This window comes from Oratosquilla oratoria, chromosome 25 (genome assembly GCF_046742065.1).
Source record: "Oratosquilla oratoria isolate Oo_2021 chromosome 25, ASM4674206v1, whole genome shotgun sequence".
Classification (NCBI taxonomy): Eukaryota; Metazoa; Arthropoda; class Malacostraca; order Stomatopoda; family Squillidae; genus Oratosquilla; species Oratosquilla oratoria.
Genome location: NC_134801.1, coordinates 32,353,002 through 32,377,942, shown reverse-complemented (window position 1 = coordinate 32,377,942; position 24,941 = coordinate 32,353,002). Strand labels below are relative to the sequence as shown.

The 24,941-nt window shown below is 37.8% G+C and overlaps 1 protein-coding gene across 1 annotated transcript in view; it reads right to left on the bottom strand.

Moving 5' to 3' along the window:
• Positions 1-24,075, bottom strand: part of LOC143038891 (uncharacterized) — a 245,473-nt gene extending 221,398 nt beyond the window's left edge. Inside the window, exons 1-2 of the mRNA XM_076208597.1 lie at positions 23,878-24,075; positions 9,615-9,713 (exon numbers count right to left, since the gene is read on the bottom strand). Coding sequence (XP_076064712.1) covers positions 9,615-9,713; positions 23,878-23,895 — 117 coding nt within the window. The 5' untranslated portion in view covers positions 23,896-24,075. The remainder of the gene's footprint in view (positions 1-9,614; positions 9,714-23,877) is intronic.
• Positions 24,076-24,941: the final 866 nt, after the last annotated feature.

Below are 24,941 nucleotides of genomic sequence, written 5' to 3'. Positions count from 1 at the left end.
ATTTTGCATCATCTGCAAAGAAGCTCATATAGCTTTCAATTCCTTCATCCATATCATTAATATATATAGCAAACATTATTGGGGCCAGAACTGTTCCCTGCGGGACACCGCTTATTACTTCATTCCATTTTGAGTGCTGATCTCTTATCACTACTCTCATTTTTCTTTCTTGCAAAAAGTCTTCCATCCAATTTAGCAATTTACCTTGTATTCCTCCTTCATATTCTAATTTCTTAAGCAACTTCTTATGTGGTACTTTGTCAAAAGCTTTTTTTAGGTCTAGAAATGCACAATCAGCCCATCCATCTCTTTCTTGTATTATATCTATTAGCCTTGAATAGAAACATATTAAATTGGTGACGCATGATCGTCCTTGTCTGAATCCAAATTGCCTTGGATTTAGTACGTTGTTTTTTTCCAAGTATTTTACCCATCTACTTTTGATAATTCTTTCACATATTTTTGCTATTGTACTTGTTAGAGAGACTGGTCTATAGTTGGTAGGTTCTTCTTTATTTCCTCCTTTATATATAGGTACTATATTTGCTTTTTTCCAATCTTCTGGAACTTTTCCTTCTTTTAAGGAACTGCTTATTATGCTATGTATTTTGTCTGCCAGTTCATTCCTGCATTCTTTCAGAATCCAGTTTGCTATTTCATCTGGCCCATGCGATTTTCTGACATCAAAATTACCCAAGTGTGTCAATATTTCATTCTTTGTTACTTCTATTTCTTCCATAGGGGGGACTTTTTCCTTCCACTCAATCTCTTCAGGTTGTATATTTTCCCTTGTAAACACTGATTTAAAATGTTTGTTCATAATTTCTGCCATTTCCATTTCCTCAGTGTATTCAACTCCTCCTTGTCTTAATTTCTCTAAGTCTTGTTTGTTTTTCAGTTTATTGTTTACAAATCTGTAGAATAGTTTTGGTTGATCTTTACACTTTTCTATAACATCTTTTTCATATTTTCTTTTTTCCTCTCTGCACTTTTGTACATATTCATTTCTATAACCAGTATATATTTTCCATTTTTCAGGTCTTCTGTCTTTTTTCCATCTGTTCCAGGCTTTGTCTCTTTTGTCCTTTAACTCCCTACAACTTTTGTTGTACCAGCATTTTACATATTCTTTTTCTTGTTTTTGTCTTGGGACATACTTTTCCACTCCTTTTTTGTAAATTTTTGTCAAAATATTCCATTTCTCTTCCACTGTTGTTTCTTCTTTGTATATTTCTTCCCAGTTTTCTTGTTGGAAGAATTCTCTTATTTTATCAAAGTTTGTTTTTTCATACATCATTCTTCCTTTTCTATATTGTTCATTTCTTTTCATATATTTTTCTTCATTAAGTTCCAGTTCAATCAATATGTGGTCACTTTTACCTATTGGTGTTTTATATTCAATCTTGTCCACTATTCTAGGTTCAGATGTAATTATTAAGTCTAGCCTCGATGGTTCTTCTTCATTTCTATACCTAGTGTTCTCTTGTATCCATTGTGTCATTGAATGGTCAGTAATCATCTCAAGTAGAGCATTTCCCCATGAGTCATCACCACTCTTTACTGTCATTTCTTCCCAGCAGATTTCTTTGCAATTAAAGTCGCCCATCATAACTATTCTTCCTCCGTCTTCCATTATTTTAGTTAATGCTATCTTTGTGTCCTCTAACATACTTTTATGTTCACTCTCCTCCCATGAGGCTGTTTTCGGAGGCACATAATTGATCACAAATTTTCTGCTCTTCTTATCTCGGTCTTCCACTTCTATCATAATCATCTCTACTGTATTCTTTCCATATATGACACCTTTCACGTTTATATCCTTCTTAGTCAGGAACATAACTCCACCCCCTTGTTTTTTCTCTCTGTTTCTAATCCAATAATTGTATGTATCATGTCCTACACTGTTGGGTGGTAGTGGGCCTTTTAATTTTGTTTCTACAATTCCCATTATGTCCGGTTCTTTTTCTTTCAAATAATCATTCAGTTCATTCAATCCTGTTATCAATCCATCTATATTTGTGTAAGACACTCTTAGTTTTCTGCCACTTCCATTGTATTCTCTGTTTCCCTTATGTTTTTCTTTAGTATGTCGAACTGCTTTATTTTCATGTTCACTACTCTCCAATAGAATCTCTCTTTCTCTGACTCCGTTCTTTCCTCGTTTTTTGCCTTAGCTTCAATTCTTTTCTGCTTTTCTGCCTCTTTCCTCCTTATTCATTTCTCTTTTTATCCATACCTTTTTATATTGATCATTTGTTGCTAGTTTCCCTGTCTTGGATAGAATTTTCTCTGCTGTTGTTTGTGACCTGAATTTAATCTTAATTGGTCTGGTCTTATCTGTACTATATTTTCCGAGTCTGAATTTTTCCTCAATTTCCTTTATAATTTCTGGTTCATCTTCCTGGACTAATTTTAATAAACTGCTTACTCTTTCATTTTCCTCCTTGATTCTTGCAGTTCTATCTGGGTTATGTTTCTCTTCCATTCCTAATATAATTATACATTTCTTTTTGTCAGCTAATTCTCTTACTATATTCTCCTTCTGTCTCATCACTTTAATAACTGAGTCTTCATTATGTTCTTTCAATTGCTGTTTGACTATGTCAGTGAATGAAACCTTATTCCCTTCTTGAGTTATTCTCCAATTTTTAGCTTCTGTAGCTATTTTCTCACTGTTTTCATTACTATTCTTCTTCAATTTCTCATTCTCCTCCTTTACATTTCCTAACTGTCTTTTTAGGTCCTCTATTTCTTCAGTTAAGTTTCTGTTAGCCTTCTCTAGTTGTTCCAACCTTTCAATTCTTTGGAAAATGGAGTCTACGTTACCTAACTTACGCTCCAAGTCCTCGATCACCTTATCAACTCTCTCCTCTAGTCTTATCAGTCGGGGGGGGGTTGTGTCCCCCCCACCCTCTTTAAATCCCTGGAACATATTCTCGTCACTTTCTTCTGTATTGCTCCTCTCTATACTTCTAATCTTTACATTTTTATTAGACATTTGATCCTCGCTAAGTCTTTTGTTTACCTTCCGCTTGTCTGGCTGGTCAAAGTCTACTCCCTCCTCATTTCCTTCCATTTCCCTCAGTAATCCCTCCCCTTTTCCTCTTTCCCTACGTTCCCACTACTCCACGAGCAATTTCCCCCCCACCCTGCAAAAACACTAGGCACTTCTCTTTGCGTTGGGATCCACAGACTTCACTTTTCTTCAGAACGTCTTCTAAGCCGTCCATTCGTTGAAGTGTGTGTGTGTGTGTGTGTGTGTGCGCGCGCGCGCCCTGCCGTGGTCGGGGAAGGTCAGTCTGGCCCGCCAGTCTGATCGTTTTGAAATGAACTAATAAACATTATGTATAATTAGTCTGTCCACATTTTTAATTGCTGCTTCCGCAAACGGCCCTCGAGCCTCGTTCACTCCTCCCCTGGCGGGTGGTAGCTCTTTACCTTTCACTCTGGATGCCGCCAGCCTTCTCTGCTCATCTCCGCGACACCCCATGGGCAATGAGCACCTCCCTCCTGACGGAAACTCCTCCTCCATCCATCGTTACACCTGTTCTCGGAACATGAGCTCAACCTCCTCCTCTTCCTCCACCGCCAGAAGGCGCCGTGCCATCTGCCAAGTATCGCTACCCAGATGACCACGTTGATTACATCACTCGCGTTCGATTACACATCGACTCGTAAACAAAATCGACCCCTTCCTTTCCGTGTGGTGACTTTCCTTCACGGGGTACGGGGCATTTTATCCCCATGGCACTCCCTGCGTAGCGGCGGAGGAGGAGGAGGAGGAGGAGGAGGAGGAGGAGGAGGAGGAGGAGGAGGAGGAGGAGGAGGAGGAGGAGGAGGAGGAGGAGGAGGAGGAGGAGGAGGAGGAGAAGAAGAAGAAGATGAAGAAGAAGAAGAAGAAGAAGAAGAAGAAGAGAGGAGAGAGAGAGAGACAGGGAGAGAGAGAGAGAGACAGGGAGAGAGAGAGAGAGAGACAGGGAGAGAGAGAGAGACAGGGAGAGAGAGAGAGAGACACAGGGAGAGAGAGAGAGACAGGGAGACAGAGAGAGAGAGGGAGACAGAGAGGGGAGACAGAGAGAGAGGGAGACAGAGAGAGGAGACAGAGAGAGAGGGAGACAGAGAGAGAGAAGACAGAGAGAGAGAAGACAGAGAGAGAGAAGACAGAGAGAGAGGAGACAGAGAGAGGACACAGAGAGAGACAAGAGAGAGAGGAAACACAGAGAGGAAACACAGAGGAAACACAGAGATAGAGAGAGAGAGAGAGAGATAGAGAGATAGAGAGAGAGATTAATTGTATGGACCAATAACAAGTACTTGTTGGTGGTAGTCCAGTAAGCTGAACACGAGAGGTAATTTTCTCCTTGCCATCCATCTTTATAACTAATCAAATCTCTCCCACCTCCATATGGAGGTACCATCCCCAGGAGCTGACACCGCCTCTAGACTTAAGTCAGGATCTATCAATTTTGACCTCCTCCACACAAGGAGCTGACCTTTGACTAGCATTCTTGCATTTGTCTTCCTTATATCCCCCCATATGCTCATTGAACAACCATGGGGACATCACACAACCCCAACATAGCTCCATATTAACCACAAACCATTCACTTTATTCACCCCCAATTCTCTCACATCCCCTACTTTTCATGTATAAAGATGATGGAAACTGTCTTCAATTTCCCCTATTCCATAGATTCATAACATGCTTCAAAAAAGTTTATCAAATCTCATGCCTTCTTCAAGTCCATGAAAACCTAAACAATTTTCCTTACTTTTTGTTAAATATTTCTCATATACCTGCCTCACCACAAATACTTAACACACTCTTCCTTTCCTAAACTCACAATATTCTCCAATCACACCCACTGTTCTCCCATCCTTTTAATTAACAACAAATCAATCCTTTGTCCCAGATCTCTTAAAGAGACCCACAGCTACCAGGTAACCAGCATCAGCCACCAGACTGGCATGTAAATCACTCAATGAAGAAATATTGTGCCAGTGTCTGGGTATGTCTAGGGTGGGGCAACGTAAGATTAGATGTTTGGTAATTTTTGTGTGATAACTACATCTGGGGCAGTTTGTTTCAGTGGCTAGGCTTAATTTGTGTTGGGTATTATTTTAGTGCTTCATTAAAACACTCTATAATTACTGCAATTATACTAGACACTTGTCTCCTTTCCCTTAGTGTGGGACTATACATTTCCTCCTGCAATCCACACCACTTTCTTCTCTTAAACACACATTGAATAATCTCACAATTCACCCCACTATTGCTACTCCACCCTCTGACATTATACATAATGACCAACCAACCCAAGTGCATTTCCAGTTTTCATTTCTTGCAATGCCATTTGCACCTCCTCTTTTGCATCAGCTTCATTGTTCTACTTACAGTTATTTCCCAAGTATCTCCCACTGCTACAATGAAAACCTTTCTTTCCTCCTCTGTATTAAGCAACTTAGAAATACCTCATCCATCTCCCTGTAACAGCATTCTCTTCCTTAATACTGTCCTCTCTACTCAAATCACCTGATCACGTTCCCTTTCCTTCCTTCCAAAGCATTTTTGTTACTTTCGAAATTATCATTTCACATACACTCTTATCTTGGTCTTCCTCACCTTACATTTTGTTCCCATCCCCTTTACACCCTTCACATGCTTATTACTTTTCAACTATTCCCCATAAGAACACCTATTTTCTGCATTCACCTCTTCAAACTTTCATTATCCTTTCTTCTGTTTCCACACATTCTGTTCACCTCAATACTATTTTTGCACACTTTAATACTTCCTCCTTGAGACACAGCCATTCTTTTTCTACTCCTACTTCCCCCTCTCTTTCCCTATATTCCATATATCTCTCAAGTTTTCCTAGTATTCATCCTTTCTCCCTTTCTCACTCAACTCACTTTCATCACCTCTGTCTTCCTTCTTTCTCCTATTTCTCCACCATACACGCACTCTCAATCTACTTTCCACCAGATGGTCAGACACGACATACCTCTCTCCCCTTACCACAATCACATCCTGAGCTCTCCCAATTACCTTTTTGGTACCCCTACATAATCTATTCATGCTCTCTAAACTAACCTCCCACCAACCACCCTGGCCCATGTATACTTAGATGTTTCTACTAAATACAGTCTTCACTCTCATTTCTATCAATTCATATCTCTAAAATTTTCTCAAATTTCCTTCTTTCCTGGCAAACCATACTTCCTCATCACTCCATCCATTGGCTCATCTCCTACTCTAGCATTTAAATCCTTCAATTATACATATATAAACATATGTAATAATATCAGTAATAACAAAAGATGATGATAACTCTATGCAAAAAATTACTACTGATGCAGCAAATAATTCTTAAGCATATTTCTGATTAAAGATACATTAAATTAGAGATTGGTGATATTGTTGTAAACTGTCAAACTAAAAGTACTGAAAAAAAAAAGTTAATGACATAGATTACAATAATTTCCAACCCCTTCTGTATGGGAAACACAACTCACCTGGACAAAATAATTGTCTGCATTGGGTAAAACATACAAAATATAATACTGTTTTAAATTCATTCCAATCCTCACACTTTGGAGCTCCTTAAATAAACCAAATAATATGTCATAACCAAAAATGGACCAAATAATTTGTATTAACTACACAAATATAAACAGTCCAACTGGTTTGGTATTATATTTTACACTTGGTTTAAAGTAAATAAGAAATGGTCAAATTACAAAAGAAAAAAACAATCCTTTCGATGTCTTTAATCCCTTGTATATCAGCAGTTTCTGACTAATTAACCAATAATTCTATTGCCTCAGATCTCTCTTGAGGAGACTTGTGGCCCCAGAAATCTGACTATGAACATGAAGCTGACCCATAGTTTACTCAGGGAAGAGATTTTGAGGTGCCGTCTGAACTGGGTGAATGTTAAGTGTGCTCAGTGTCCTCTGTATGTGGACTACATTTGAGGTTTATGAAGTTTTTTGCCAGGCCTAATCTACAGTATATTAATGTTTCAATGGTAGGTGATGAACTAAACACAGTCCAGAAAGTATTATTATTTTTTTTTTTTTATGTTTTCTCTTCTGGGTTCATATCTGGGAGGAGGGGGGTATTTGGTTCAGCAATGTATACTGTATATGTCCGTGTATAAGACGACCTTTGTATAAGACGAGGTATAAAATTAGAGCAAATCTTTATTCATTTATCTCATATCGGTAATATAAGACGACTGCTAAATTACAAAAGCATCAGTGAATCAAACCTACCGTACAAAAAGAATTGTTTTGATTACGTTTATCAGCTGTTTTTTCCGCTTTTTCTCTTTTCTTTCTCATTACTTAACTGTATCCTTATACCAGATAAATTACTTACTGTATCCTTATAAATTCAAAATAAATGAAATAACAAAGCAAATCATGCATCATGATTTTCTGAGAACACACGTCAACTAACAAAAATGATTTGTTTACGTTCCTGGTTCGACTTAGCTCACTCCACCGCACACAACGGTTGGCAAACAACAATCTTGCATTTATCAGCTGTACTGTATTCCAAAATTTTTATTTTCAGTCTTAAAAATTACTGAAAAGTTAGTGAAAGAATAAGGTTGCTATGAACGCAACCAGTGCTCGATGTTTACATTTTTTCAGCTGTGTTAAATGTGTTTACATAGAGTAGTTAAAAGTACCGTAATTTCATTAATATATAATTATTCCTCGAATTTATTAACAATTGCCATTTACTATAAAGATATGCCAATAATATATAAGGTAAATATGGTTTAATTAACTTTATTACCAGTTCTTATCATAACGTGAATCATTTCCTGTGTATCGGTGGTTATCGGCAGGCTAGCCTACCAAGTCATCTCACGTAGAATTCAAGGTCTGATTTTTATAATGGTAGTATAAGACGACCCCCAATTTTAAGGGGTGAATGTTTGGATTTTAGGGTCTATACGTGGAAATATACAGTAGTTGATTTTGAAACCAATGTATGTTTTATGATTTATTTACTTCAAAAATAAAAATAAATAAAAAAATGAATAAATAAATTCTCAACAGTGTGATTCTTTTCTCAAAAGTGGTATCTCTCTTGCCTGTAGGATTAATTTCTTGGTTCTATATCTCTATTTACTAAATGAAATATTCAAGTATTTTATGTTCACATTTTCTTATGGGGTATATATACTTCAAGATATCAGAAACATCAGGTTATTTGGTAAGCAGCATGCCCAATCTCACTGGAATGTTGTCTCCACTTATTATTATCACATCTTTGTTGCATTGGAGCACTGCATTATCCACTGTAATGATGTGATGGGTATGCCTGTTTGAGGGCTCTTGTGGAGACCTGTGTTAATCATATTCATCTGCTGCTCTAAGGATAAGATTTTGTTTCTGAGTAAGGATGGCTTACTGGGTTTCTTTTGGTTCAACCTATATACTTTGGTTTGGTTTTGTATTGTTTGTAGCTTTGCCTTGTTTCTTTACTGTAGGGTATCATGCTGTGGATAATCTAGTATAGTTCTTATGAATTGTTATCTAAATCCCATGTTTCCTTGTTTTGAATATGTCCACTTTCTTTTCTACCCTCCCTACGAGTTTTTTGTGAGAGAAGCAAAGGTCATGCATGTCAAATGAGATCTGGTATTGTAGGATTTTTGTGAAGTAAAATGAGTTACCCATTCAATGATTGTGGTAGACTGGGATAAATATTGTTAACAGTGATTTTTTGTGGGGATGCCTATGTAGAGGCTATAACTTCCCTGCACTTCTAATAGCACAAAGCCACAAGTGAAGTTACAGTATATGAGCAACATGTAATTCTATGTAACCAGTGCCTGGAAACTCAACTGAACCACATTGGTTTTGAACTGGTAATCTTCTGCTAAGTACTGGTAGCTCATTGCTCTACCATTTAAAAGTTGTGTCTGCTCCTTATCTTGTTCCACTGGATTCTACTTCCCTTTTTTTCTATGATTAAAGACCGTCTCTGGTATATATTTTGGGTTGTTTTTTTCAAGCCTCTAGGGATGTGGTTTTTGGATAAAAAAAATACTGGGTTTGTCAAAGTTTGCCAAGTACTTTTCTGTATCTTTTCCAAGCTCTGTTCATTTTGCTTTGCTGCAACTGATGCATTTTGTTTTTTGTAATTGGTTATATGGAGATTTCTATTGAGAATTTATCATAGGGGAGGTCATGTCTGGGAATGATGCCTGGTGGTTGAGTTTCAAAGGAGGGGGGTCACTTTGTTGAATGATTGTTGTGTGTTCAAGGTGAGGAGTTGATCTAAAACAGTGATGTCTCTATAATCAACAAATTGGTTGTCTAGCCACTCTTTTTTTTTTCTGACATTCTGTGATTGCAATTCAGGGGAATGTAGCATTGGAATGCTACTGCAGTTGGAGGAAACTATACATAGTGTTACAGGTTTTCTGAGTTTTCATTTCAGACTAAAATATGAAAGAACAGACACAACCAAATGCTCAAAGTAGAGTGGTTTCAACATCATGAAAAAAAAAATCATTTATTTCTGCTCTGCATTACATGTATAGGTATTATTCAGGAATATCAAGTAGCAGTACAAGTGCTTCCCTTACTTTGGCTGGACGTTCCATACGATATTTCTTTTTTAGGGCAGCCTTGGCAGCACCAGCTTTCTTAGAGTAGCCAGCTCCCATAGGCTCTGAAGTTGTGCCCTGTGGACAAACCAAACACAAAATATTTAATATACATTCAATAACATATCAAGGGGAAAGAATCTTTGATATGTATGTGTGTGTGTATATATATATATATATATATATATATATATATATATATATATATATATATACAGGGATTTCTCAATCTAGGCAAGGGTTACATTCATGAAGGGATCGCTTGATGTAAAAATCACAATTGAACAGTTAAGTTTTATTATTGCTTACTTGATTTTTTACATCGTGTTATTCTACATAATCATGTAATATGAAAAAATTGCTAGTTTTTTTTACCTCGTGTTATTCCAAAATTGCATATTCGAAATGTGCACAAATCAAGAAATCCCTATATATATACATACATAAATAAATACATACATATATACATACATACATACATACATACATACATACATACATACATACATACATACATGCATACATACATACATACATACATTTCACAAGACGAAAATGTAGTAGCACATTTAGCAAATTTTTTTAAATAACCCACTGTCGGAGAAACAAAGCAAAAGAAACAGACGAACTGTATATTTCGACCACTACTGCTGAAGAGGACCACAATAGTGGTCGAAATATACAGTTCATCTGTTTCTTTTGCTTTGTTTCTCTGACAATGGGTAATTTCAAACATATACATACATACATACATACCGGTATTTATATTTAATTAGGATACTGTACATATTTTGAGGTTGTTGAGCACTGGCACTGCAGAGACATGACCACTAAGAGTTAAGGGAATACAAGAAACAATAATGAATCAACATAGCTGCATGAGCAGTTGAACCCACATGCAGTGTCAAGGGATTTACTTGGGAGGGAAAAGAATACAAACTGAGATTCATTAACCCAGCACCAATGGAACCTCCAGGGTGCTGGATTAGTGAAAATGACATATCACAGAAGCTTTCACCTCTAAACAATAGCTCATCCTCACATCATATCTTTACATAATAAAGTAAACAGTGACAAGTTGAATAAAAAAGAAAAGAAACAGGAGCTTAATTCTTTATGGGAAACTAACATGGTAAATTTGTCAACAAGAACAATAAATTAAGAAATTTCTAAATAAAGCTTGCCATACAGTACATTGGAATACTTAAAAACTAGAACATGTTTTTACTGAGCCATTCAATCCAAGTCCTACACTAAGATGCTACTTATAAAAGCATACACAGGAAGAAATACATGATTGACATGGAGGCTTGACCTGCATCCAGTAACTATATAAGGTACTGGTGACTATGGTAAGGTAAATTTTTCATAATGAAAAAGTGTAAACCGTGATGCTGCTTGAGTCAATGTAATCACCCTTTACTATAGGGGCATTCTCTGCAAGATCGACAAAAAATTCAAATTAACAGCCTCATCTCTCCAATTTTACTGAAATTTGATTTGTAGGTAGTTTTAGGGCTCTCAACACATTTCTGAAAATTGAAGGTCAATCTGAGCAACCATTCAGGAAATATGACTTCAGATATTTTGAGGCCATACAAGAGGTCACTAACATTTGGTGACCAATAACTAGGGTGATAAAAGTCATTTATATAAATGTATATATATTTAGAATCAGAAAAAACAAGGAATCTAGGTTGAAAAATAAAAAATTCCACTTTAGCAAAAATTTTAGGTCAAGATTTGAACCCTAGGGTATCAAAACTGAAAAAAAATTATAGATGAGAAAAACGAAGGCATAAGCTTTGCCTATTAGAATCAGTAAAAAAAAAGTTTGTTTATGCTAGAATTATTTTTCATATGATTAACACATAAGTGCCATAATTATATGTTGTCCATCAACTGTACATATTTTTCATATCTATGTTTTAATCATATGAAAAATACTAGCATAAACAAATGTGACAGGAAAGGGAGGAGTGGGGGTGGAGGTAGAATGTAGATTAATAGGAGACTATATGAAGGAGTGATTGTGCCAACAGCAATGTATGGGGCAGAAACATGGAACATGAGAGAGGAAGAGAGAAGGAGTCTGAATGTGTTTGAGATGAAATGTCTGAGAAGTATGATAGGGGTTACTAGACTAGATAGAGTGAGAAATGAGGAGGTGAGGAGGAGAACAGGGGTGGAAAGGGAACTGGGAGATAGGGTTGATGAAAGAGTATTAGGATGGTTTGGACACATGGAAAGAATGAGTGAAGAAAGATTGGTAAAAGAAGAGTGGAAGGCGGAGGTGGAAGGAGTGAATATGAGGGGGCGTCCTAGGATGAGATGGATGGATGGGGTGAAAGGGGCTTTACAAAAGAGAGGAATGTCTGTAGAGGAAGGAAGGGAGAGGACAGAAGATAGGGGTGAATGGAGAAGGGTTGTGTATAGATGAGACTGTGATGCATGAGGGGGAGTGGGTGGGGGATGGGGGATGAGGAAGCATGTATAAGAAAAAAATTTGACGCAGCCCAAAGGGATTTCTCCCTGCCTTCTCCTTTCTGCATGGGGTTGCCAAATTTATGAAGCGGCCTTGCTGTGGATGTGCTGAGTCTTGCAATACTGCTTCTGACCCAGGGCAGTGGACAGGATGCAGGGATGACCCATCATCCAGGAGGTGCCAAGATGGGAGGGAGGGAGGAGGGTGGAGGGGAGTGGAATATATGGGAAATGAAATTGGTGGGAGTGGTTTCTGTGCCTATTTCTTTTTGGCTACCCCCCGTGTAAGGGTGAAAAAGCCTTTGGTATATGTATGTATAAACAAACTTTGTTTTACTGATTCTAATAGCCAAAGCTTAAGAACTTTATTTTTCTCATCTATGATTTTTTTCTATTTTGATACACCAGGGGTCAAATCTTGACCTCAAATTTTTGCTAAAGGGGATTCTTTATTTTTCAACCTAGAGTTCTAAACTCAATATTTGGATTCCTTGTTTTTTGTGATTCTAAATATATATACACATTTATATAATTATGACCTTTATTACCCTAATTATTGGATGCCAAATGTTAGTGACCTCTCATATGAACTCAAAATATCTAAAGTCATATCTCCTGAATGGCTGTTCGGATTGACCTTAAAATTTCAGAGATGTGTTTAGAGCCCTAAAACTACTTATAAACTAAATTCCAGCAAAATCGGAGAGATGAGGGTGTTAGGCACTTGTTGATCTGACAGAGAATGCCTCTACAGTCACATATAATTTTGGCTTAATTCTTCAAGAAACACTTGTTTATTCCTTCCCAATATCTCCTGGAAGTTCAACAACCCCACTTACACAGAGTAAACACTATCACCACTATCTAGCTCTGAAATTTGTAAACGTTTACTTGTTTCTTTGAGACACTCCAAAAAAGTACCTAGCTGTTTTTTTTTATACTGTACACAATGGAAGAACCATTAATGTAAAATTTGCAGATTTTCATTGATACACTACTGTCCAGTTTTTACAAGAGTTCAACTATATTTTATTGGATAATACAGTCTTCAGTTTGCAGCACAGGATGTACTGCCTTGGTGTCTGGTTGTTTGGACCATGGCCCAGCAACCTAGGACATTTGGGTCACAGTGGTAACCTTAGGTGCACATCTGGGCCACAGAAAAGAATATTGTAATATGATTCACATATATACCATTTTAGGTTAGGTTATATTAGATTAGGTTTAGTTAGAATTGGTTATGTTAGGTTTGTTTAGATTAGCTTGGTTATGTTAGGTTTGGTTTTAGTTATATTAGGTTTAGTTTGGTTAGGTTAGGTTAGGTTGGGTTATGTTAGGTTTGGTTTGGTTAGGCTAGTTTATATTAGGTTCATCATAACAAAAAGATAGAAAAAAAATTATTTTCATATGTTGTCCCATGGCCCAAATGTCCTACTCCCATGTCCCATATACCCTAGGTTGCTGCCCAAATGTCTGTGACCCAGATGTCCTAGAATCACTGCTTTTAATTACTAAGGCTTAATGAGAGTAACTTATATTAATAAATGCAGGAAAGTAAACAAGACTTGTCAGTTTGTATTTCTAGAACAACATGACTTGTTAACAGATCTAGTGCAATCAAAAATGTTTGCAATATTATGGGATGATGGGATAAAGAATTTTAAACTACCATGGTGTAGGAAATTTGAAAACAGTACTAGACTGGCAAAGGAACAGGATTACTTGTAGTTGGTAGTTTCTAATAGAAATATTATTCTCGGAGGAGTTGAAGCAGACAACAAATAAGATAAATGGAGAAAGAGAAGAAATAATTCCACAAAGTGCACTGTCAATTAATGGATCAAGCTAAGGCAAATGCTAGTAATACAGGGTGACCCCAAGAAAACTCACATTTCCCAGGAACAGTGAGACCTCTCATTAACGGACGTTAATTAGCTGGGTTTGCGGTGTTTTCGGTGTTTTGGAGTGGTTTTTGGATGGCATAGTGATTGCACGCACTAAACAACAGCACCAAAAACACAGTGAAAACACCGGAAACAGGGCTAATTAACATCCGTTAATGAGTGGTCTCACTGTAAATAAAAAAAAAATGGTTAAAGGTAATCAAAATATTAGTTGCACACATAAAACTTTATTCAATACAGTTTTTACATATCGTATTTATATTTTAAATGAAGCGGCCTTGCTGTGGATGTGCTGTGTCTTGCGACACTGCTTCTGACCCAGGGCGGTGGGCAGGGTGCAGGGATGACCCGTCATCCAGGAGGTGCTCAGATGAGAGGGAGGGTGGGAGGGGTGTGGAGTGTATTTAGGGATGAAATGGGTGGGAGTGTTTTTATGCCTTTCCCTTTTTGGCTACCTCCCTTGGAAGGGGGAAAAAGCCTTGGTATATGTATGTATGTATGTATTTATATTTTGAAGATGACATTTGCCAAATGATGACCGACCATCATTGTCTATACATACTTGGAGGCAATTTCTGAAGGCTGCCATGGCTTGATGGGTCATGTTGGGTGGAACAGCGACTATCTCCCGCTGAATAGCAACCTTAAGGGCTTCAAGAGTTTGGGATTGATGAGTATACACTTATGGTTTAAAGTAGCCCCACAAAAAAATCACAAAGGGTGAGGTCAGTGGAATAGGCTGACCACCTAACATTGCCATGCAACGAGAAACATTCGCCCACCAGCACTTGCAATGATCTTCGAGCTGTATGTGCCATAGCTTCATCTTGCTGAAATCAAACACTGAGTTCTTCCAGCTCAAGATGTTCAAGTTGTAGCCATGGCAGCCTTCAGAAACAGCCTCCATGTATATATAGACAAAGACGGCCACCATTTGCTGATGTCACCCTTAAAAAACAAATATGTAAAAACTGTACTGAATGAGGATTCATGTGTGCAGATAATATTCTTATTATATCTAACCATCTGTTTTTCATTTACCTTGGAAATGTGGGAGTATTTTTTGGGTCACACTGTAGAATTAAAAGTTTTAAAATTCACTTTGATAAACACAGGTAAGTAAAATGTTGTATATATATATATATATATATATATATATATATATATATATATATATATATATATATATATATGTATATATATATATATATATATATATATATATATATATTTTACCTGACCTCATTATGGTCTGAAAGATTTGTCAGCATATTCTACTTGTGGTAACATAAGAATACAAAGAAGTTACATTTATATGAAAATCTGTAAAGAGGATGAAAGAAACAATGAAAAAGGCATAACTGACAATAACAATAACTGTTGCCATCAGTGTCACTGACTGGAAACCTGCAACTTGAGAGTGGCTGGCAATGGTTCTCAGGCCCTCCCATAATTCCTCTGAGAACAAAAATTTCACTACTGTGTACTGTATCAGTGTACAACTGTTTCTATACCACCAGCTTGTAGTAGTAATAGGAAGGGATCAGTTGTCAGGTCTCCTTAGAGGAAAAGGTGGAAGAAATACATTTTAACTTCACAAAGAATCCTTGGAGCCCAATCCAGAGACTGAGTAACAGCTCATCAGATCTGCATCTCCAGATGAAGATGAAGGGATTGATGGGTTCTGAAAACAGGTGCCAGGGAGACAATTCTCTCTCTTGCCCATCTTGGTGGACCACCACTCACAGATACCTATCATTTGTCTCATTCCAACTGATACATACAAATACCAATGGCTTTTCCCCCCTTACAAGGGAGGTAGCCAAAAAACAAAGGCATAAATCCACTCCTACCTACTTCATCCCCATTCACCATCCTCTTTTTTTGGCTCCTCCAGGATGACTTGTCACCTCTGCATCTTGTCCACTGCCCTGGGTCAGAAGCAATGCAGCAAGACACAGCACATCCATAGCAAGGTCGCTTCATTAAATCGGTGACCCCCTCTCTGTCCCCTCATGCAGAAAGAGAGAAGACGGAAAGAAATCCCTTTGGGCTGCATCAAAATATCATTCACACATACTCCCCCACCCACTCCCTTCCATGCATCACTGATTCTAACACATTGCATCACACATTCTAATTAATTAATATTAATATAAAACTACAATATTTTACATGTTTCAAGAAAAACTGAGACACACTGAATAATAATAACTGCTGTTCTGAATTTCACAGACTGGAAACTCACAGCTCCAAGTAGGTTCTAAGGTCCTCCCATAAATCTCCCTGAAAAGAAAAACTGGACTTCTGATTGTGTTGTAATAGCATGGGACTATTTCAACATCATTGGCTTGCAGCATTAGGAGGGGAGCAGTTACCAGATGTCAGTTCTCCTTATGAAAAAGTGGAGGAAATAAAGTTCAATCGAAGAGCTGTTGCCTTGAATTCTACCGACTGTAAACTTCAGCCCCAGAGCAGCTGGCAAGGGTCCTTGGGCCCACAGATTCTCTGGGAAGAAACCCTGAAATCTATTTTGTACTAGTGAGGTACAGCTTCTATGTCACCTACTGAAATTTGCAGAAGGAGGGGAGCAGTCATCAGATAGCTCTCCTTGTGTTTAATGGTAGAGGAAATACAGATGAAAGTTGATAGAGCTCTTGAGTCCAATATGGCCACTACTTCCCTCCAAATGGAAGTGAGGAAGATGACAGTCTGCAGATGGGCAGTAGGGAAACATCTTTCTCACAGTAACACTTCATTCAAAGTTGGTAGAAAGAAATCTTGGACCAGATACAGGTACCAATTGTCAGGGCTGTACCACTATGTACCACTAGGTCAAGGTGAGTGTATGTATATATATGTATATATATGTATATATGTATATATATGTATATATATATATATATATATATATATATATATATATATATATATATAATGTTTGTATATGTATATATACACATACATATATAGGTATACATATATATACAACAGAACCTGAAATTCTGGATAAAATTGAATACAAGACACCATTTGGAGAGTGACCACATGCTAATAGACGTTGAACTATAGGAGGAAATATATATGGAGAGAAATTAGAAATACAGAAAAGGAAGACTGATGTGCAACAAAATGGACTTTGAGAAACTTAAGAAATTCTTTCAAAATGCAAAGTGGGAAAAATTCTACAATGAAGAAACACAAGTGGAAGAAAAATGGATGATTTTGATGGAAATTTATAATGAAAGAGTTAATAAATATGTACCAAGACATAAACAGGAAAAGGTACATTAAGTGCTGGTTCAGCAGAAGATGCAGTGAGGTGAAAGATAGAAGAGATAAAGCTTGGAAAAGATGGGGAAAAAAATGGAAAATGACAAATATATATCAACCATAGAAATGAATATGCAAAGGTGCACAGAGAGGAAAAAAGAAACTACGGAAAAGACACCATAGAAAAATGTAAAGATCAACCCAAACTATTCTATAGATACGTGAATGGTAAACTTAAAAATAAACAGGAAATGGTGAAACTATGGCATGGAAATATAGAATATAACAGAAGATTTAGAAATGGTTGAAGTCATGAACAACCACTTCAAATCAGTTTTCACTTGAGAAAAAGTACAGCGTTGGGACAAAGGAACTAAAGTGCAATCACCCCCCATGAGGGAAATAATAACAACACAAAGAGAAATAATGTGTCATCTAGCAAACCTTGATGTCAGGAAATCACATGGCCCGGACAAAATTGCAAATTGGATACTAAAAGAATGTAAAGTAGAATTAATGGAGAAAATATATAACATAATATGTTGCTCACTCAAAGAAGAAAAAATACCAAAGGACTGGAAAAGTGCCAAAGTTGTACCAATATATAAAGGAGGAAACAAAGAAGAACCAACAAATTACAGACTGGTCTCCCTTACAACCACTGTAGCCAAAATTTGTGAAAAAATTATCAAGAATAGATGGATAAAGCACCAGGAAGAAAATTATATAATAAACTCGAGACAATTTGGATTCAGACAGGGAAGTTCATGTCCCACAAACTTAATCTGTTTCTACTCAAGAGTCAAGACAAAGTACCACACAAAAATTATTTAAAAAAAATGGAAAACATAGGAGGGATACATGGTAAATTACTAAACTGGATGGAGGATTTCTTGCATGGCAGAAAAAAGAGAGTAGTGCTCATAGAAAAGTGTTTAGCTTGGGAGGTGATTAGTGGAGTTCTACAGGAATCAGTATTGGCTTCAATAATATTCATTATTATGTGAATGACATGGATAAAAATGTGGAAAGTTAAATGAGCTTCTCTGCAGATGATGCTAAATTGCTGAGGAAAGTGAATACTGAAACAGATTGTGAATCACTAGAGAGAGACCTAGACAAGTTTTGGAAATGGAGTCTGAAGTGGAAAGTAGACTTCAACATTAAGAAACGTAGCATAATGGAGTTTGCAAAAAGTAAAATAAGAATATCAGGACAATATAAAATCGGAACAAAGGAAGTAAAGAAAGTGGGATCTGAAAAAGACCTAGGGGTAATTATCTCAAATGACATGTCTCCTGCTAAACAGATACAACAAAATTGTTGGAGAATCTTACAACTTGCTAAGATCAAAAAAGGTGTTTATCTATATAGACAAACAAATGGTTAAAAGAATACTAGTCACACTAATAAGGCCTAGACTGAGTATGCTGTGACACTATGGTCACCCAGTACCAAAAATATAAGGAAAATTTAAAGAACCCAGACAGCAGCCACGAAAATGGCTCCAATGCTTTCAAACCTGTCATATGAGGAGAGACTGGCTAAATTGAAACTAACAACTTTGGAACAAAGAAGAGAAAGAGGTGACCTACTGACCATTTACAGAATCATGAAAGGCACAGAGGTCCTTGATAGAGGACTTACTACATACATACATACATATACCAAGGCTTTTTCCCCCTTACAAGGGAGGTAGCCAAAAAGGAAAAGGCATAAAATCATTCCCACCCATTCCATCCCTGAATACACTCCACACCCCTCCACCCTCCCTCTTATCTTTGCACCTCCTGGATGACTTACTAAGTTGGGATAAGAGAAATACAAGGAGACATGAAAAGAAACTCAAAAAGGGTAGTTATAGAAGAGACCTGAAAAAAATAGTTTTTAACACAGAGTTGTGGATATCTGAAACAAACTAGATATAACAATAGTGTGTGCAAAAACTATACATGAATTAGCAAACTAGTCACTGCGAGATAAAAAGATGGGACACCACAAGCATAGCTTCCCTTCCTGTAAGATACGAGTAGGTAATACACACACACACACACAAACATACCATTGCACCATCAAGCCATGCATGTGTATTACCTAGTTGTATTTTACGGGAAGAGAGCTATGCTCATAGTGACCCACTTTTGTATCTTTCAGCATCCAGTTTGATCTTAAATTTTTGCACTCACTGTTTCATCATTCAGTTTGTTCCAGATATCTATCGCTCTGTGTGGGAAGCTATTCTTTTTCAGATCTCTTCTGTAACTATCCTTTTTAGCCCGCTAAGACCGACAGGCCTTAAATAGGGCTGCATCACAAACGTCCGACAGGCCTTAAATGGGGCAGCTACTTTCAGCGCTAATAAAAACCGCGCTAAAATTGGTAGCACTGCTATATTTGGCCATGACGTAGTCCTATGGTAGTACTGTAGGCTAGCAGGAAGTAAACTGCTCTCGCCAGCCAGTGTGCCGCAAACTTTTGTGAGAGGCGTGCGCATCGTGTCACGGCGAGAATTTTTACGTATTTACGTATTTACTTATTTACGAAACTATTATTTACAACTATGGCTCCTGGTGCTAAGAGGAAGCTAAATTTTAGTGATAAACAAAGTGGGGCAAGACGCAAAGTGCACAGGTTGGAGGTAGATCCCGACCCCGCTATTGTGACAACATCATCACCCAGGCGTGGTGCAACTACAGCTGCAGCATCTGGTGGTGACCATAAACGTGCCAAAAACGGCATCAACAACCCCTGTTGTTAGTGCACGAGGTCGGGCAAAGCGGGATTCTGTGAAGCCAAGCGTGTCCACCCAGCACTGCGTGCCACTGCCAGAGAGGCGGAGAGTTGCCGCTACCACAATCTTCTCCAACTCTCGGTAATTATTCCGAGACAACTATGGTGAGTAGAGCAATAAAAACTTGTAGGATGATGCATTGTCATGTCTGCTAACAGCAGATTTTTTTCCAGAGTAATTCATAAGAGTTGATTTTTTGATGATAATTGCGGTACTGGAAGATTGCTAAATTTTCGGCCGTCGGTCTTAGCGGGTTAAGTACCTTTTTGTCTCCTCTTGTCTTTCTATCCCACTTTAGTAAGTCATCTCTATCAAGGACTTCCATCCCTTTCATAATTCTGTAGATGGTTAGTAGGTCTCCTCTTTCTCTTCTTTGTTCCAGGGTTGGTAGTTTGAGTTTGTCCAATCTTTGTTCGTATGTCAATTTGGAGAGTGTTGGTGCCATCTTTGTTGTTGCTCTTTGAATTCTAATTTCTTTATGTTCTTTTCAATACTAGGTGTCCATAGTGTCGCAGCATACTCCAATTTTGGTCTTATCAATGTAACTAACATTTTGTTTACCATTTCTTCATCCATGTAATCAAAGGCCACTTTCATTGATCTTAATAAATTGAAAGTTTCTCCACTAATTTGTTGATATGTCTGTCTGGTGCCATGTCATTGCTGATAGTTATTCCTAGGTCCCTTTCCAAGTTGGCTTTTTTAACTTCCTTTGTACCAATTTTATATTGTCCCAATAAATTCTGTTTCTGCTTTTTCCAAATTCCATTATGCTACATTTCTTGATGTTGAAATTCAATTCATACTTTTGACTCCATTTCCAGACTTTGTCCATGTCTTCTTGTAGTGATTTGCAATCTTCCTCTGTACTTACTCTCTTTAGTAGTTTCACATCATCTGCAAAGAAGTACATACAACATTCCATACCTTCATCTATGTTATTCATATATATATGGCAAACATTATCAGAGCCAATACAGTATGTGTGTGTATTTACCTAGTTTTACCTAGTTGTATTTTGCAGGAGGAGAGCTATGCTCATAGTGACCCGCTGTTGTATCTTTCTGTATCCAGTTTTTTCTTAAAGTCATGTATAGTTTTAGCACTCGCTATTTCTTCTTTCAGTTTGTTCCAGATATCTATCACTCTGTGTGGAAAGCTATTCTTTTTCAGATCTCTTCTGTAACTGTCTTTCTTAAGTTTCTTCTCGTGTCTTCTTGTATCTCTCCTGTCCCATTTTAGTAGGTCATCCCTATCAAGAATTTCCATCCCTTTCATAATTCTGTAAATGGTTATCAAATCATCTCTTTCTCTTATTTGATCTAGGGTTGGTAAATTTAGTTTGTCCAATCTTTGTTAGTATGTCAAATTGCAAAGTGTTGGTGCCATCTTTGTCATTGCTCTTTGAATTCTTTCTAGTTTATGTTTTTTTGGTACTAGGTGTCCATAGAGATGCTGCGTATTCCAATTTTGGTCTTATCAGTGTAACTAGTATTTTCTTTACCATTTCTTCATCCATGTAGTCAAAGGCCACTTTCATTGATCTTAATAAGTTAAAAGTTTCTCCGACTAATTTGTTGACATGTTTGTCTGGTGTCATGTCATTTGAGATAGTTACTCCTAGGTCCCTTTCTGAGTTTACTTTTTTTACTTCCTTTGTACCAATTTTATATTGACCTGAGATTCTATTTTTGCTTGTGTATATATATGTATATATATATATTTTGCTGGTAACCACTAAGGAAATCGGAAGAAAACAGTATATCCCAAGCGCTTTCGTGTAATTCACATCTTCAGGGGAATACAGAAAAAGTTGTGTTACAAAGAGGTTTAAAAATAACAAGATTATACACTAGGAAAGGAACAGGCAAGGTGTGAGATGTCACAAAATTAAACACTAGGAAAGGAACTGGCATAGCACAAGATGACACGAAATATTACACTAGGAAAGGAACCGGTGTGACTTTTTGTCCTTCACCGGTTCCTTTCCTAGTGTAATATTTCGTGTCATCTTGAAGCTATGCCAGTTCCTTTCCTAGTGTTTAATTTTGTGACATCTCACACCTTGCCTGTTCCTTTCCTAGTGTATAATCTTGTTATTTTTAAACCTCTTTGTAACACAACTTTTTCTGTATTCCCCTGAAGATGTGAATTACACGAAAGCGCTTGGGATATACTGTTTTCTTCCGATTTCCTTAGTGGTTACCAGCAAAATTTGTGGATCACATGTTGTTTATAGTGATCTTTCTGCATATATATATATATATATATATATATATATATATATATATATATATATAGAGAGAGAGAGAGAGAGAGAGAGAGAGAGGAATGAGAGAGAGGGAGACAGAGGGAGTGAGAGAGAGGAAGTGAGAGAGTGAGAGAGAGAGAGAGAGAGAGAGAGAGAGAGAGAGAGAAGAGAGAGAGAGAGAGAGAGAGAGAGAGAGAGAGAGAGAGAGAGAGAGAGAGAGTGAGTGAGTGAGAGGGTGGGAGGGAGGGAGGGAGGGAGGGAGGGAGGGAGGGTGGGAGGGAGGGAGGGAGGGAGTGAGAGGTGGGAGGGAGGGAGTGAGAGGGTGGGAGGGAGGGAGTGAGTGAGAGGGAGGTAGGAAGGGATAATGGGAGGGGAGGGAGGGACAATGGGAAGGGAAGGGAAGGGAGAGGAAGGAGCAGGAGGAGAGAGATGGAGGAAGGGGAGGTGGTAGAGAGGGAGAGAGAGGAAGGAAGGTGAGGGAGGGGAGAGAGGGGGACGTAGAGAGAGGAAGGAAGGTGAGGGAGGGGAGAGAGGGGGACGTAGAGAGAGGAGAGGGGGACGTAGAGAGAGGAGAGGGGAAAGGGAGAGAGGAGAGGGGAAAGGGAGAGAGGATAGGAGAAAGGGAGAGAGGGAGATGGAGGAGAGGGGAAAGGGAGAGACAGAGATGGAGGAGAGGGGAGGGAGAAGAGACAGGAGGGAGTGGAAAGAAGGGAGATAGGGGACAGAAGGGGGAGAGGTAAGAGGAGTAAGAGGGAAAAAAGAGGAGAGGACAGAGCAAAAGATGGCAGGAGAGAAATGAGACAGGAAAGACATGAGATATGGGAGAGGAGAGAAGACTGTAGAGACAGATGAGAAAAGAATAGAAATAAAGAGAGAGGGAGATTATATATACATACATACACACATATATTGGGCCCAGTCCAGGGACTAGGTACTATGCAACTTCAAATGAAGGTGAGGATGCTGATAGGATCTTAAGATGAGTGGGAGGGTGACATTCTCTGATCTCATGGGATCACCTCTTGCAGATATCCTTATTGGTCTCTGTAAATCTGCCAAGGGGTGACAGTCATAAAATATTTGGCTTATATATATATAATATAGGTGGGACATATAATACAAATCATTACTCTCTACTTTACTCAGTTGCTTTTCATAATCTATAACTTGCCTTCTCTGTAAAGGTTGGGGGGGGGATAAATCTGGCTTAAAGAGATCTCTAGCCCAGTTGAGGGAGAAGTCACTAGCTGTCACCTTTCTTTCCATGAAAAAATGTGGAGTCTCATATGAAAGAAAGGGACTGAGAGCACAATGTAGAGAATGGGTGCCAGCTACCTCTAAGCAGGAATTAAATTGTTAATGGCTTTGGAAACAAACAATAGAGACATTATTTAAAAAAAATTCTTTCATGGGAAGACCATCATGTCCAGGAACCTATTGTTAGTTCCCCTACAGCAGTTCATGCTAAAAGAAAAATGGGTTTAAGGGCTATGGCTCATCACCTGTCTTAAAAGTAATCAAAATCTTAGATGTCTATACCAACAATGAAGTTATCATCTGCTTGTAAAACCTTGTTGTCGATGTACATTGGAGCCCTTCAAGTACTTGTTAATATGGAAGCCTACATATATGATATGTATATTACACTAGAACTGTTATACTATTTTTCTTTCACAAAATATCTAAGAATTGATCATATATTCACGCGACACTAGCAGAAGCAATGCCACAATGTTTACAACACGAAGTGACACTGACACCATTAATGTCAATTTCCTGCATTTCACTACAATTCAACCACCAATCATCATACCTATCATTAATGTTGCGAAATGTGATAACGGTTAGAATTCCCTCTACATGGAACTAAATGAAGTCTCTCCTTCCTTGGGGGAATAAAAGCAAGAAAATCACAGAGTTCACTCCCACCCTTAACAGATTATCGATAGACTGACTGTTATGACCGACGTCGTCGTCGACTGCTGCAGACAACACAGCGCAGGTGGTCCTTATTCCTGGCGGCAATTTTAAATTTGTTGTAAATGTATTCACCAAATCACAAGATAATACTTTTAAGTAAAATTAGCTTTCGTCTATAATTGGACTCTATTACTACTCGTCTGTAGAGAGCTCATCATAAAGGAGACAGAAAATGATATGCGAAATAAACTAGGAGAAAGACAGGTTCTACGACTATTTATCTAATGGTGGTACAGTATATAATGTTGGACTTATGCTTATACTATAGGATCCCGTTTTTGTATCTCCACTTAATAAACTTTGCCTTATATTCATCTATATTGTTGGCCTGGATAATTTGTTTTTCAAACTCATTCTACAAATTGACGTATCCATGTGGAAAGCCCTCACTGTCCATGTTTTCCATTGATTTCTCTGTTCTGAATATCTATCACCTCTTTCTTCTGAGTGTAATTTCTTTCCTGTATATTGTAACTAGGCAGACACGTTTGGGTAGATACTTGTCATTTTACATAAAAAGTGGCTTGATATGCAGTGGCAACCTTTGATGAGACTAGTAGTCTTCGTGGTATTAGGATATGATATTATATGTTAAACTTAATGATGTTATATACTGTATAGGC